Genomic DNA, 13122 nt, shown 5'->3' with positions numbered 1-13122 from the left:
GATCTTCTTTTCTGCATAAATCCGCAAACCAGCTCTCTACATCATCAAATTCTCCCTCTGGTACCGCTAGACCCACTTCCTGTCAACACATAACCGCAAAAGGACACATACAAAACAGGTGCCAACTATATTCGAGGTCCGTTACACAGATCAAACAATTGCTAGGTAATAACAGATGTCTAGATCGCAAAGCCGACCTCATTGGTAAACATTTTGAGCATAATTTCCATACAAACTATTTAATTCTAGGCGGGATATCCATCCCCCAAACTTTACTCCACTCGACCTCCTGTTCCTCTCCCCACCTCTGTCTCTCCAACACCTTATACCCTGATTTTGTTGAGTACTGTCCATTTTTTGTATACTGCCATACTAGCCTGTCAGCTCTTTCTCTTAAGGGGATAATAATTCTTATAATATCCTCCACCTCCTCCCTTTCAAATAACATCTCCAGCTTCCCCCTATCCCACTTCCGATTGTCATCCTCGAACAGCTCTTTAACCCTCATCTCTCCCCTATTCCCCCTTCCTCTAAATATTAGATTAAATTGATCTCCCCTTTCAACCCACGGGTCTTTCCACACCCTTATTACTTCTCCATTCCCCACCTCCCACTTCGTTCCCTGTTTCAGCACCTCTATCGAACTCCAAATTCCCCTCCAGATGAAACTAGGATTGGTACCTAGCTTAGCATCCAAGAAATTGTCAGTTGGAAAAAATTTAGCTTTGAAAAGCCTACTGACTAAGGTATTCGGATTACCTACTAGCTTCCACCCTTGCTTACCTAGTAACGACAGATTGTACATGTACAGATCTCTAAATCCCAACCCACCACTCTTTTTGGTTCTGCACAAACTCTCCCACCTAAACCAATGAATTTTATTTTTCCCATCCTCTTTTTTACCCCACCAGAACGAATTCATCATCTTCTGGAGCTCTTCACTAATTGATTTCGGTAGTAAGAATGTACTCATACAAAAAGTTGGCAAGGCTTGCACAACCGTTTTAAGGAGCACATCCTTTCCAGCAGTCGACAAAAATTTAAAGCTCCAACTATTAAATTTATTCTTCAGCCTGTCAATTAAAAAGGTAAAAACTCCCCTCTTCGATCTCCCAATCAATGAAGGCAATCCCAAATAGCTCCCTGTATTTAAAGGATCCCATACTCCTAACAGATTACAAATCCCTTCCCTCACTCCCTGAGTTACATTAGAGCTAAAAAATATACCTGATTTATTGACATTTATTGCCTGACCCGAAGCTTTCTCGTAGTCTTTTAGGATTTTCAGCACCACTTCTGCCTCCTCGTTTGATGCCCCAAAGAATAGAAAGCTATCGTCTGCAAAAAAACAAATGAGAGACCACCGGAGCTCCTCTACACACCCTACACCCCTGCATTCTCCCCTCTCTTTCCGCCTTGTAGATCATTTGGGACAGTACTTCAGCACATATTATGAACAGGTATGGTGACAATGGGTCCCCTTGCCTTAAACCTCCTTTATAAAGTTATTCTTGATTGTCATTATTAAAGGTATTTTTACATTTTATTCTTTAAAACTTAAGATCTACAATGAGATTAAGGGGACGTTTGGTTTGGGATCTTTAGGAATGGGAATGGGAATGAGAGAGTTTCATTCCTTTTGTTCTTGTTTGTTTATAAAAAAAGCTCATTCTCTTTACCCATTTTAGATTATGGGATTACCCCACTTTAGGTTAAGCCATTACCCCAAGCCGTGTAGGGAATTGGATTCCCTTTACCCCGTTCCCTTTCCTAAACATATCCAAACACATAGGGGAATTAATGTTTATTCATTTCCTTTCCTTTCCTTTAGTTTCTCTTTCTTAATTCATTTTCCTTTACCCATTGTGAACCAAACGCCCCCTAAGATTTGAAAATGAATTTCCTTAGCTTAATCATTTTAATTTATTAACTTTTATAAATTTTAAGTCAAAAGTTAAAAACATGGATTCAAAATAAAATTTAAATAAACAACTTTATACTTTTTTTTATAAAAATAACATCATGCATTTAAAAATAACAATTAGATTATGTGCGCATTTAACATTGTTTTCCTAAATTTATAAATAATTATTCCAGCTAAAAGCAACGTTTGGTAAATATAAAATTATTAAAATGACAATTAAATTATGTGTGTATTTAACATTGCTTTTCTAAATTTACAAACAATAAATTATTTTCTTTAAAAACTAAGAAAGTTCAGAAACATACTTTAGGAAAAGTTATCGTTTGTAGCTTTTTTGGAAAACAATTTTTAAAACTTATCATAAAAGTTGGATTGTTGCTCACAGTAATGTCAAACTCGTCCAGTATATCTATATATTAATTTTTTTTCCAACTTTAAAATAAAACTTTTTGACATATTATTTTTCTTTTAACAATATAATCAGTTAATAATTAAAACAATAGGTTATAATATTTATATAACTATCAATATTTTTTTTTTTTTGACAACTAAACAAAAACTTTCTTTAATGCTTGTGAGAACAAATCCTTGCAGAACTGAGTTCAGTTACTCAGGAATAGCAGTAGAATAGAAAGGATTAACATTAGAACGAGAGTGACGGGCCATAACATGAGCCGCCTCACTAATCGAAAAGCAAAAGTCATTATGAAATTGTGACGATGTAAAATTAACATATATATGTCCTTTATGACACCACCAAACTCTGACATGTCTCTCATTTGGGAATAAACAACGTCCACGACTCCCTTAGCATCAAGTTCAAAAACAACGTTAGAGTATTGAAGCATGATTAGCCACTCTAGACATTCACGAAAAGCAAAGAGCTCAACTAGTTTGGCCGAAATCACACCAGAAGAGACAGACAAGGCAAACACCGTCAGAATCACGTAGCATAGCGCTGACTCCAAAACTTTTCTCGCCAACGAACAGAGCTGCATCCACATTGCACTTGATCAACCCCGCCTGCGGACCGATCCACCTCTAAACACCATAATGATGCTTCTGACCCAACCTACTTTATTGAGTCCTATTTTATCGAGACCGACGTCGTAGTATAAATCCGAAGACGGGTCCCAATGTCTGCAGCTAATATTTATTTGTCTTGCAAGTTTAATAGATTTGTTTTTAGGACTAGAACGGATGTATATGATTTTTTATGTGAATTTTGAAATGTAATTGATAATTCCGTATTTATTTATTGCTTTTGTATGATGAATGTATATAAAATCGAAAATGGACTATGTTATAGTTAGTATTTTAACAAAAAGTCAATTGTATAAGTTTATTAATCAAACTTTTTCCATGTGATAATTCGTGAACCCATCTCTGAAGAGATTAGCGTATGTGTCATCTGTTTGGTTTTTTTCCCAACATAAATCTCGGATGGCGACTCTTATAAGTTGCATTAGCCTTAAAACATTATAAAAAAAGCTAATTAAAATGTGGCACAATCCATAACAAAATAAAAAAGCATGCACTGGAATGGACCCATCAAGTGGTGTCCTAAGACAACATTAAGTGATGGTGTACTTTGCATTTAGAATTGGCCATTTCCAAAAAAAAAAGGTCAGGATGCTCACAGTGACGACTCTGCTGAGGAAAGTTTTAAAACGAATTACACATACCAAGTGTTTGAAAAATAAAAATGTACAATGACTTTTTAAAAAAAATATTATTGTTGCATCGCACCAGAACACTTGCACAATGGCCCATTTGTCCCGATTAGCTCCATTTGACATGTATGTACATTTTATACATTCCTTGAACATTGGGTGTGCATATGTGTAAAACACTCATTAGTTGTACCCCTAAAAATCGCTATAACTCCTAAACAATGAGAGGTGCAGGTAAGTATATTTTGCTTTGAGAGCCTTTTGTACCATAAGCCATGTCAGTCCCAAGCTCATATGAGTAGCCTAGTAATTTCTCCTAGGATACCAAAACATTGCATTAGTTACTTTGAGAGACATGCTTATTTGTCATCTATTGACAAGTAAATTAAGCTAATATTTAGGAACATAGGAATTCTTGAACCAATATCATTCAAATTTTGCATCGATACAGTAATCGATAACACCATCTATCAAAGGTTCTCTAGCCACCTTTGGCTTAAGTGTGTGAGATTTACTAAAGGTAATTACATCCTCCGGAAAATTCAAGAAGGCATGTATGGATACCATGAAGGTAAAGACTCTCTAGTATAGAAGGCCTGAGTTCATGGGTTATATTGGCAAAAGAAATGGTCAAAGATGTAAAGGATCTAGTCAGTTGGGTCTTCCAAGCACATGAAACCTATATTAGGTCTCTTCCTTCGGTCTAGAAAATCATCCAACCAGCACGACTCTTCACCGCCTAAGAGATTGATATAGTGGGAGATAAACCCAAGATGTACTCATAAAAATACTCTCTCATCTCTTAATTCAATTAATTTTACTTTTTTCATTTTCATTCCAAAACTTTACTTAAAGTATCCCTAATAACTAAGGTGACTAGAAATGTAGCCTCAACTTTTCCTCATTTCAAAGAGAATACTTTCTACTGGATAACAAGATTTATTATTATTTTATATTACAAATATTTCATCGAATTCCAATATATACCATTATACATATAGATATATTAAATTCAACAAAAAAAATAATTTGAAATCCAAAAAAAACTATTCAAGCCTGGTCCCATTCAACATCTGGTAAAACACTCATCAATAAACGAGACACGCTTAAAATGACTTCTACTAGCCACACAAACCTTCATTCCATTGATCTCCCATACGTCTACCAAACACACTCCTAACTGCGTGTCTTTTATTCAAACCAACATGAAGCCAAACAAGTTACCGATCGTGGTGACTATCTAGACATTGGTGACTTCAAATGGATATACTCTAGTGGTTAGCAGGTCTCCTGAAATTGTTTAAAATTACAAAATTATCCCTGATTATTAGAGATGTTCTAATGTAGATATAAAAGTAGATAAATTTTTTTACCTCTCTTTATTTCTTATTGTAGAATATCTCAACTTTCAACCACATTTCCTCAGCTATGTTTTTTTTCCACATTAGCTAGTAGTATAATAGGAATTATATTTATTTTATAATAAGAAAGTGGTGATTACTCGTATTTAGAAGAGGAATTGTATTTATTTTATTGTCTTTTATTTGTTGGTGGAGGAGTATTTCTTTTTTTTTTTATTTTTTTTTTGGTAAAGAAAAAGCAATTGACTTTGGACAGAGGATAGTAAAGTGATCCAAATGAACTGTTATTTATTATTCAGAAAAGATGAAAAAAATCTGACTTTACCACCCAATTATTATTACAAATAATAATAATAATAAAAGAGTAAATTTTAATCGGAAAGGAATTATTTATTATTATTTACTATTATTTATTATTGTTATACAGTTAATTATGGAAATTAGTCCACAATTCCCGTGTGCCTTTTCGAATTTTGGTTGACCCAACATATATCATCCCCATTGTAAATTATTTTTAGAAAAAAAGAAAACAGGAAGAGAGGAAGGAAGGGAAATGGGGAATTCATTTGGATGCTCTGCCTCCGGCGAAAGATTAGTGTCGGCGGCCAGAGATGGCGATTTCGTCGAAGCTAAGATGCTTTTGGATTGCAATCCTTGCCTAGCCAAGTACTCTACCTTCGGTGGTCTTAATTCTCCTCTCCATTTCGCCGCAGCTAAAGGTCACAACGAGGTACCTCTTTCCCCTTTCTTCCCCATTTTTTCCTTTTTCTTTCTTTTTTTTAATTATTTTGTTTTTCTTCATTAATGCGATCATTCTTTTTTCTTTCTTGGGCTAGATTGCGGCATTATTGCTTGAAAATGGAGCAGACGTGAATTCAAGGAATTACTGCGGCCAGGTAGCTTTCCTGTATTTTTTTTTCACTATTCAGCTAATTCTTTGTCAGATATGTATCACTCGATATAAAGAATTGAAGCGTGTTCTGGACAATTTTCCAGCTGCTAAGATGCATGTAGATTTTGATCTGTTTGATAATTTAATCTGACTCGGGGATTTGGGATATCAAATTGAAGCCTGGGAGTGGTTTGTAATGAGAATTTAGAAATTACTGTTTGTCGTTTTCGTTAGGAATTTTTCTTAGATGAAGGATTTTCTGAAAGAAAGAAAATAGTGGATCTGTCTTAACTAACTATATTGTATGCTGTGTTCTCTGAAGACCGCATTGATGCAAGCTTGCCGATATGGACACTGGGAAGTTGTGCAGACTCTTCTGCTCTTTAGGTGTAACGTAAGTTCATTTTCATTTAACTCCAGCTCTCTCCATCCCCCATTCCCTTTAGGTTTTGCATTGTGTTATCTTATTTACAGGGTTACGAGAGCAATTTCTTCTGTCGTTTGTTGCTGCTTCGTATTTTACTTTGATTTGTTCTCTGTACATGAATTTTTGATTGTAGCTATCTGTCCCCCTTTAGGTTACACGAGCAGATTACCTTAGTGGAAGAACTGCTCTACATTTTGCAGCTGTAAATGGCCATGCCAGATGCTTAAGACTAGTTGTTGCTGACTTTGTTCCTAGTGCACCTTTTGAAGCTATTCATGCTCAGACAGAAGGCAATTCAGAGGATGTTTCAAGTGGGAAGAACAAATTTGACCAAAGGTAACAGTGACTAAAAGTGTATATCATTTATTGCCTGTTTTAGAATATTGATTTGCCCACTATAAATGATCCTAATCTATAGTTAGATAATCTGAGTTCCCATTCCATATATTCCTTGAAGGAAAGCTGTAATGTGTTTGATTTTGTGCTCAATTTATGGTCTCTTATGTCATGAAACTATTTGATTTAAGTAATTATAATGCAGCGCACTTTCCAAGTTTGTAAATAAGGCAGCTGATGGTGGTATTACTGCTCTTCACATGGCTGCATTGAATGGGTATTTTGAATGTGTACAACTTTTACTTGATCTTCACTCGAATGTGTCAGCAGTGACATTTCATTACGGAACAACAATGGATTTGATAGGTTTGCCTCTCTACTGGATCAAACTGAATTTTTTTCATGAAATTTTTCTCGTGTAGTTCTGACATAGTAAAAATATTTTAGGAGCTGGAAGCACTCCTTTGCACTATGCTGCTTGTGGGGGAAATTTAAAGTGTTGTCAGGCAAGAATTACAAAACACCAAATTAGCCTTGACTTATATTTACATTGTTTAATGAGAGCATGTTGTCTCTAAATTTACAGATTCTCCTTGCAAGAGGTGCCAGTCGAATGACATTAAATTGCAACGGGTAAATTGCTATGAATCTTCATTGATGTGGTCATTTCTTTTGTGCTGGTGCAAATTATGTGTCAGTTACTTCAAAATAACAAATAAAAATTATGCATCTTTCCAGATGGCTGCCTGCTGATGTTGCCAGGATGTGGGGACGACACTGGCTTGAACCCATGTTGACGCCAAATTCTGACTCCGCCGTACCTAGATTTCCTCATTCTAATTTCTTATCCTTGCCTCTTTTGAGTGTCCTTAATATAGCAAGGTACTTTTGCAAGATGATCAGTTTAAATATATGTGCTCACATTTGTATACATGTATTTGGAGATGGTAATTACTTATGTTCAATAATGCATCGAGCTGAACTTGTTCTCTAAATAATAAGCTGTCAAGGTGGCAGTCAGATATCAATCATTTCTCCTCCAATGTTTTTATACTATATCAGCAAATAGGACATTTCATTTTCTTGTTACAGCCTGAGCTTGCTCAGTAGGTCAAAAAGTAAAGCATGGCTGTATATGGCTTGCATGAAAAACCTGTGCCTGAAGTTGAGTTCGATTCATTAACAAATTGAAAATGCTCTAATATTGCATGTATTGATCTCCAGTGACTTGGTATGGAAGATAATGAATGTATTCCATTTCTGCATTTCAAAGTATGACAAGTTTAAAGTAGTGCATGTTATGCATAGTTATTAAAGGCGCGCGCATGGCGCACCAGGCGCAGGCCTTAGCGCCATGGCAGCCCCATGGCGAGGCGCAACCGCCATGGCGCGCGCCTGGTGCGCCATTTTGCGCCAAGAGGCAGTTGCCAAAGGCGCACCAATGCGCGCCTTGGCAGTTAGAGGCAGTTAGGGGCAGTTTTCTGGAATGTTTGGCAGTTAGGGGCAGTTCTATTAAAAAAAAAAAGTATTAAAAGAGAGAGATTATACGTTGATTATACATCATTTATTAGAAGAGGAAGAGATATTACGTTTATTAGAAGAGGAAGAGACTCTGATTTGAAGAGGAAGAGACAGAGTCATTATAATTTATAAGAGGAAGAAGTTTAGTAGAAAGAAAACACATCAAACGGATTTTGTGAAAGCCCCTGTAGTTGTTCGAGATGAGGAGGAAGAAGAAACTGATTTGTTGATGAGGATGAAGAGGATCAGTTTCATGATTAAGAGTTTGATGATGCTTTATACGAGGAGTGTGATAGTGATGATGAGGAGTGATGAATTTGGAGAGTTTTGATTAGCAGTAGAATTTAGGATTTAGTATTCAACTTTATCTTTCTAATATGGAGTTTATTTTGCATTTTAAAATTTATATATGCTTAAGATATTTTCATGATTTAGTATTCATTGCATTTTTATGTTAGTTTTATAGTTTTATGTTATTTTTGTAAGTGCGCCTTGTCTAGCTATGGCGCGCCATTGCTATGCGCCATGCGCCAAGGCTTCAGGACCCTTGCGCCATGCGCCTTTAATAACTATAGCTTATGGAATTCGCGAGCTATTAATATCTACTAAAATGCTTCAAAATTTAGTGATAAGTTTACCCTGTTTACAGAAATTAGAAGGGTGGTAAAAAAATGAAAGAGTAAATGCTAATGTTTTTTCAATGTATTATATATGTCCTGTCACTAGTTCAAGAACAAATAAGGGCTAATATGTATTTAGGCTTGCTGTCTCACAAGTTACAACAGAATGATTAACTGATGATGTACATTCTTCCATGAATATGGCACACTGTTAAATGATCGTGCATATGACATGTATGGATCTTGTTACTGTACTGCACCATCAATGCATTTGACACTTGACCTTGGAGACACTTCATGGCTTCACATGCGAGTATATGCAGTAGTATTATAGGAATTAGATTATCAATGTGATTGTAGAGTCCAACATTATCATGTTTGTCTGTTATAGGAGTGTAATTATTATGGCGACCCAATGATTGCTAACTAACCAATTTGTTACTGTCCATTTGAAACATTCTATATTATGATGCTAATTTTTCTTGAGTTTTCATCCTCATTTACTACAACCCAACCAATCTTATCCAGTTATTGTTTTTGGTCTTGGTGCAACAAGGGAAGTTTAGTATGATCACTTAAATTTGCAACCAATGTCATTGGTTTAGCTGAAAACATGATATATTGTCTAACTATTCTGTGCAGAGATTGTGGAATGCAGGGCTTGACAACATCCTCTGATGACCCTGATATATGTGCTGTTTGCCTGGAGAGAGCATGTAATGTAGCTGCTGAAGGTTTGTTCTTCTCTCTGTTTTTCCTATAATCAAGATTATTGTTGCTTATTCCTTGGAACCTCATAATTTGGTTATCTGAATAGTCAAAGTTGGCACAAATATCTATAGTCGTTACTTTGTAAGTTTGACGTTGAACTGAAATGGTACACTATTATTGTATGGTTAAACAAAATAAAACTGCAGTCACATCCCCACATGCACAAGTCCTAATGGACAAATGGGCTTACTACAGATGTTTGGCATAGACTATATTCTCCTTGTTCCATTTAACACATTTAATTTAATCTGCTGCTCTTATTAGCTGAGACCTCATGTGCAACCCTAGTTTACAAAATCATGCCAGAGTCAGTATGAACTTTCAAACTGAAACCTGGGATAGTGTCCTTTCTAGAACTCTTCGGTAGTGTTTAGTGGATATTTTCTTTTGCTGATTTTTTGGGTTTATATATATTATATATATGTAGAGGGTGAGCCTTGGCGCAACGGTAAACGTTGTTGTCGTGTGACCAAGAGGTCACGGGTTCGAGTCTTAGGAGCGGCCTTTTGCCAAATAAATTGGCAGGGGAAGGCTTGCCCCCAGTACACCCTTGTGGTGGGACCCCTCCCCGGACCCTCGCTCAGCGGGGACGCTTAGTGCCCCCCTTTTATATATATTATATATATGTATATTTCCATAATTGAAGCGAAATAGTCATAGCAATAACACATTGGAACTTGCTTTTGTCACTACATTTTTCTCTGATCCACTATGTGAAGGAAAGTTTCTTCTTACTAGTTTCTGCAACTAAATAACCTGAGATCTAGTTCTTTCTGTTTTGTCTTGATATAAAAGGAACAGACTGATTCTTACCCAAGTAATTAGGAGTTGTACAAGTTATGAAATATTTGATGCACTATTCACTTTCTTGAATTGTGTATCTACTATGTCAATTGTTTTCTTTACCGTTGATGGGTAGTTCTTGTCAACTCTAATTTACAGGATGCGGGCACCAGCTGTGTGTAAGATGTTCACTATATCTCTGCTCAACAAGCAACATTCCTTCTGAAATGGTCGGCCCACCTGGCTCAATTCCATGTCCGCTTTGCAGGCATGGCATTGTATCTTTCATTAAATTGCCTGGTTCCCCAGCTAAAGAGATGAAACTTTCCATGTCCCTTGGGTTATGTACTCCATGCATGCTGCACTCTCGTGATACGGAGTCTCCAGCATGTGTACCAGAAATCCGTAAGAATCGGGTAGCTTCAGTTTCTTCTGAGTTTCTCTGCCCAGTTACTTGTAGCCCATTTCCTTCTGTTGCAATCCCATTATGCACATGCAATGATGGTCCGTGTCCATCTTTTGAACCCCGAACCGAAGAGACACAAGATGAATCTCCTCATAATCGTGCACAGGCAACATCTGTAGACGGCCAGTCTAAATTTGAAGGGGCCAGACTAGAAAAAACAAGCTGCTCCGGGATGATGTTTTGGGGCAGAAGAAGCTGCAGCAGAGAACATCAGTGCAATTCAGAAATAAATGCATGACTTCTTTCTGATGTGGATCCTGTAGATTGAATATTTTATAGATGCTCATGTCCGTGGTAGTGATGATATGTGGAATACAGATCTCAGAAGACTCGCATTTTTGAAATCCATGTCTGCTTCCAGTAGTTTTTTTGTTTCGGCCAGCTACATGGTTATCGATCTGGGTCTCAAGACATGGAATTTTACTGCCACTTAGGTGTCCTAAAATGTATGGTGGGGGTTGTAAAAATTGTATGGGGGGTTATAGAGTGATTGTAGTCGAATACCGTAGAGGATCAGGCTCTTCTGTTGCTGTCTTTATTCTGCCATTTATACGAGTTTGATCCTTAATGATTCTGTGCCCTTTTATTTGATTTCTTCCAAGGTAGAAAAGGGAAAGAAAAGTGGCTTTTGAGAAGGTTATATATATATTAACTATGATGATTTGTCTTGTATTCTTGTTTAACATTTCAGACATGAAGTATTTCTTTTTCGATTTGTCAACTCTAAATGTTCGTATATAGCTTTATCGGTAGAGAATAAAAATGACATAAAATTGTAGGTAACAGTCAATATATAGAGGTCCAAAACCTAGGTAGTTGCAGAGGAAAGCATGTATGCATAGATAAAAGTTAGAAGTTCCACATGCAACAACTAATGCATTACTATCTTCCTCTTATTACAAAACAAAGGTAGCAAAATTAAGATAATTATTGTTTGTGAAAAGAGAGAGTTGTCTGTCATCTTCTTCTTGCGGCAGTTTCTCTTTGTGCATTGAAGTAAGCAGCAGCGACAGGCAGTCCAAGTCCGTTGTGCTCTGCGAAATTCCTTGTATTGAAACACTCTCTTGACGAAGGTGGCCTCACCGTTTGCCTTCCTCTCTGCTTAAACAATATGAACACATATCGATGGATACCAACTACTGGTTTTGGAATTTCATAGCTCACAATTTCTTTTCCTGCTTTCAATCAAATTAATTTCATCAATCAACCAACCTCAACATACTAGTATAAGAAAATGACAAAGATACAAATTTGCTAATATCGTTTTGTTTTTTGAATCCGTTTGCAAACAAGATTAATTTTACTTCTACCAAAAGGAAAATTTGAACGGAATAGTCTCACACTTGACCATTACATAATAAACATTTTACATATTTATTATTATTATTATTATTAACTTATATATAGGTAACCATACTAAATATTTTAAATATATTGATGTTTTTAATGTTTTATGTGACCGTGAAATAACAATCAAACCAACTGTATACTTCCTCAAAACAATTGGGACAAATTTGGAGATTATCTCTCTGAAACTGAAACTGACCAAAGGAAACATCAGTTGTGCCAGGAATGTCAGTAACAATCCTGAAAAATAACTATATATCAGAAACTGTAAGAGAATTAAAAGTACATTTTGATAAGATAAGGTTGAGTAATACAAACCAATGGAGATGCTCTCTTAAGTAGGGATCACTAGGGCTTGGAGCATCTGGGTCTGTCATGATCTTTCATATGCCAAAAACAAAAAACAAAAAAAAAGGACAGTAGTATATAATTACTACCATATATACAACATATATATTATGTTAAGAAATGCAAAATAAGTAATGATAAGACTTACAAGTGTGTAAGAAGTTCTCATGTCTGCACCACCAATCTCAACTCTGGGCTTAGCTGTAATAAAAGAAGGCATGAACTCACAGCCATTAGCAACTTGCTTGTTAGAGTTATAAATAACAGTCATTTTAACTGTTGGTGAGAAAATATCTACAACTTCTCCTACAATTCTTCCTACAACCAGTGGTTCCATGGCCCTTGACATTGAAACAAATTAATGTTTGTTTGATTGTTTTGTTTGTTGTTTTCAGGTTTTGGTTTGGTTTTATAGACAAAGAGAAGAAGGAAATGGATGGAGAGGTGGAAGTTTAGCTTTCAAAAGGATTCCAAAATGCATAGTCATCATATTATTAAAAAATGTATTTCCATTTAAGGAAAAGACATGTAGGATCATTGTAACTGAGTTGTCCTTATCATCTACTCAATATAGTTTTAAGAAATTAAGAAAGCCATTATTAAAGATTGTCCACTTTTCTATTTCCTCTTTTGCCTAATTATGCTCAATACGT

General features: G+C 36.0%; 2 protein-coding genes across 2 annotated transcripts; one reads left to right on the top strand and one right to left on the bottom strand.

Moving 5' to 3' along the window:
- Positions 1 to 5458: 5458 nt before the first annotated feature.
- LOC136225843 (E3 ubiquitin-protein ligase XBAT33) lies at positions 5459 to 11444 on the top strand. The gene is made up of 10 exons (XM_066013970.1): positions 5459 to 5688; positions 5795 to 5854; positions 6173 to 6244; positions 6429 to 6613; positions 6819 to 6979; positions 7061 to 7119; positions 7200 to 7246; positions 7352 to 7495; positions 9397 to 9488; positions 10468 to 11444. The coding sequence occupies exons 1-10, from the start codon at positions 5512 to 5514 to the stop codon at positions 11010 to 11012; spliced, it is 1542 nt and encodes a 513-aa protein (XP_065870042.1). The 5' UTR covers positions 5459 to 5511; the 3' UTR covers positions 11013 to 11444.
- Positions 11445 to 11579: 135 nt separating this feature from the next.
- Positions 11580 to 12908, bottom strand: LOC136225849 (CEN-like protein 1). Its single transcript, XM_066013984.1, has 4 exons — positions 12618 to 12908; positions 12440 to 12501; positions 12321 to 12361; positions 11580 to 11949 (listed from the first exon to the last, which is right to left on the bottom strand). Exons 1-4 carry the CDS (start codon positions 12816 to 12818, stop codon positions 11732 to 11734), a joined length of 522 nt encoding a protein of 173 aa, XP_065870056.1. The 5' UTR covers positions 12819 to 12908; the 3' UTR covers positions 11580 to 11731.
- Positions 12909 to 13122: the final 214 nt, after the last annotated feature.

Source organism: Euphorbia lathyris, chromosome 1 (genome assembly GCF_963576675.1).
Source record: "Euphorbia lathyris chromosome 1, ddEupLath1.1, whole genome shotgun sequence".
Taxonomy (NCBI): Eukaryota; Viridiplantae; Streptophyta; class Magnoliopsida; order Malpighiales; family Euphorbiaceae; genus Euphorbia; species Euphorbia lathyris.
The sequence above is the reverse complement of the archived record's forward strand: the minus strand, read 5'-3'. Positions and strand labels throughout refer to the sequence as shown.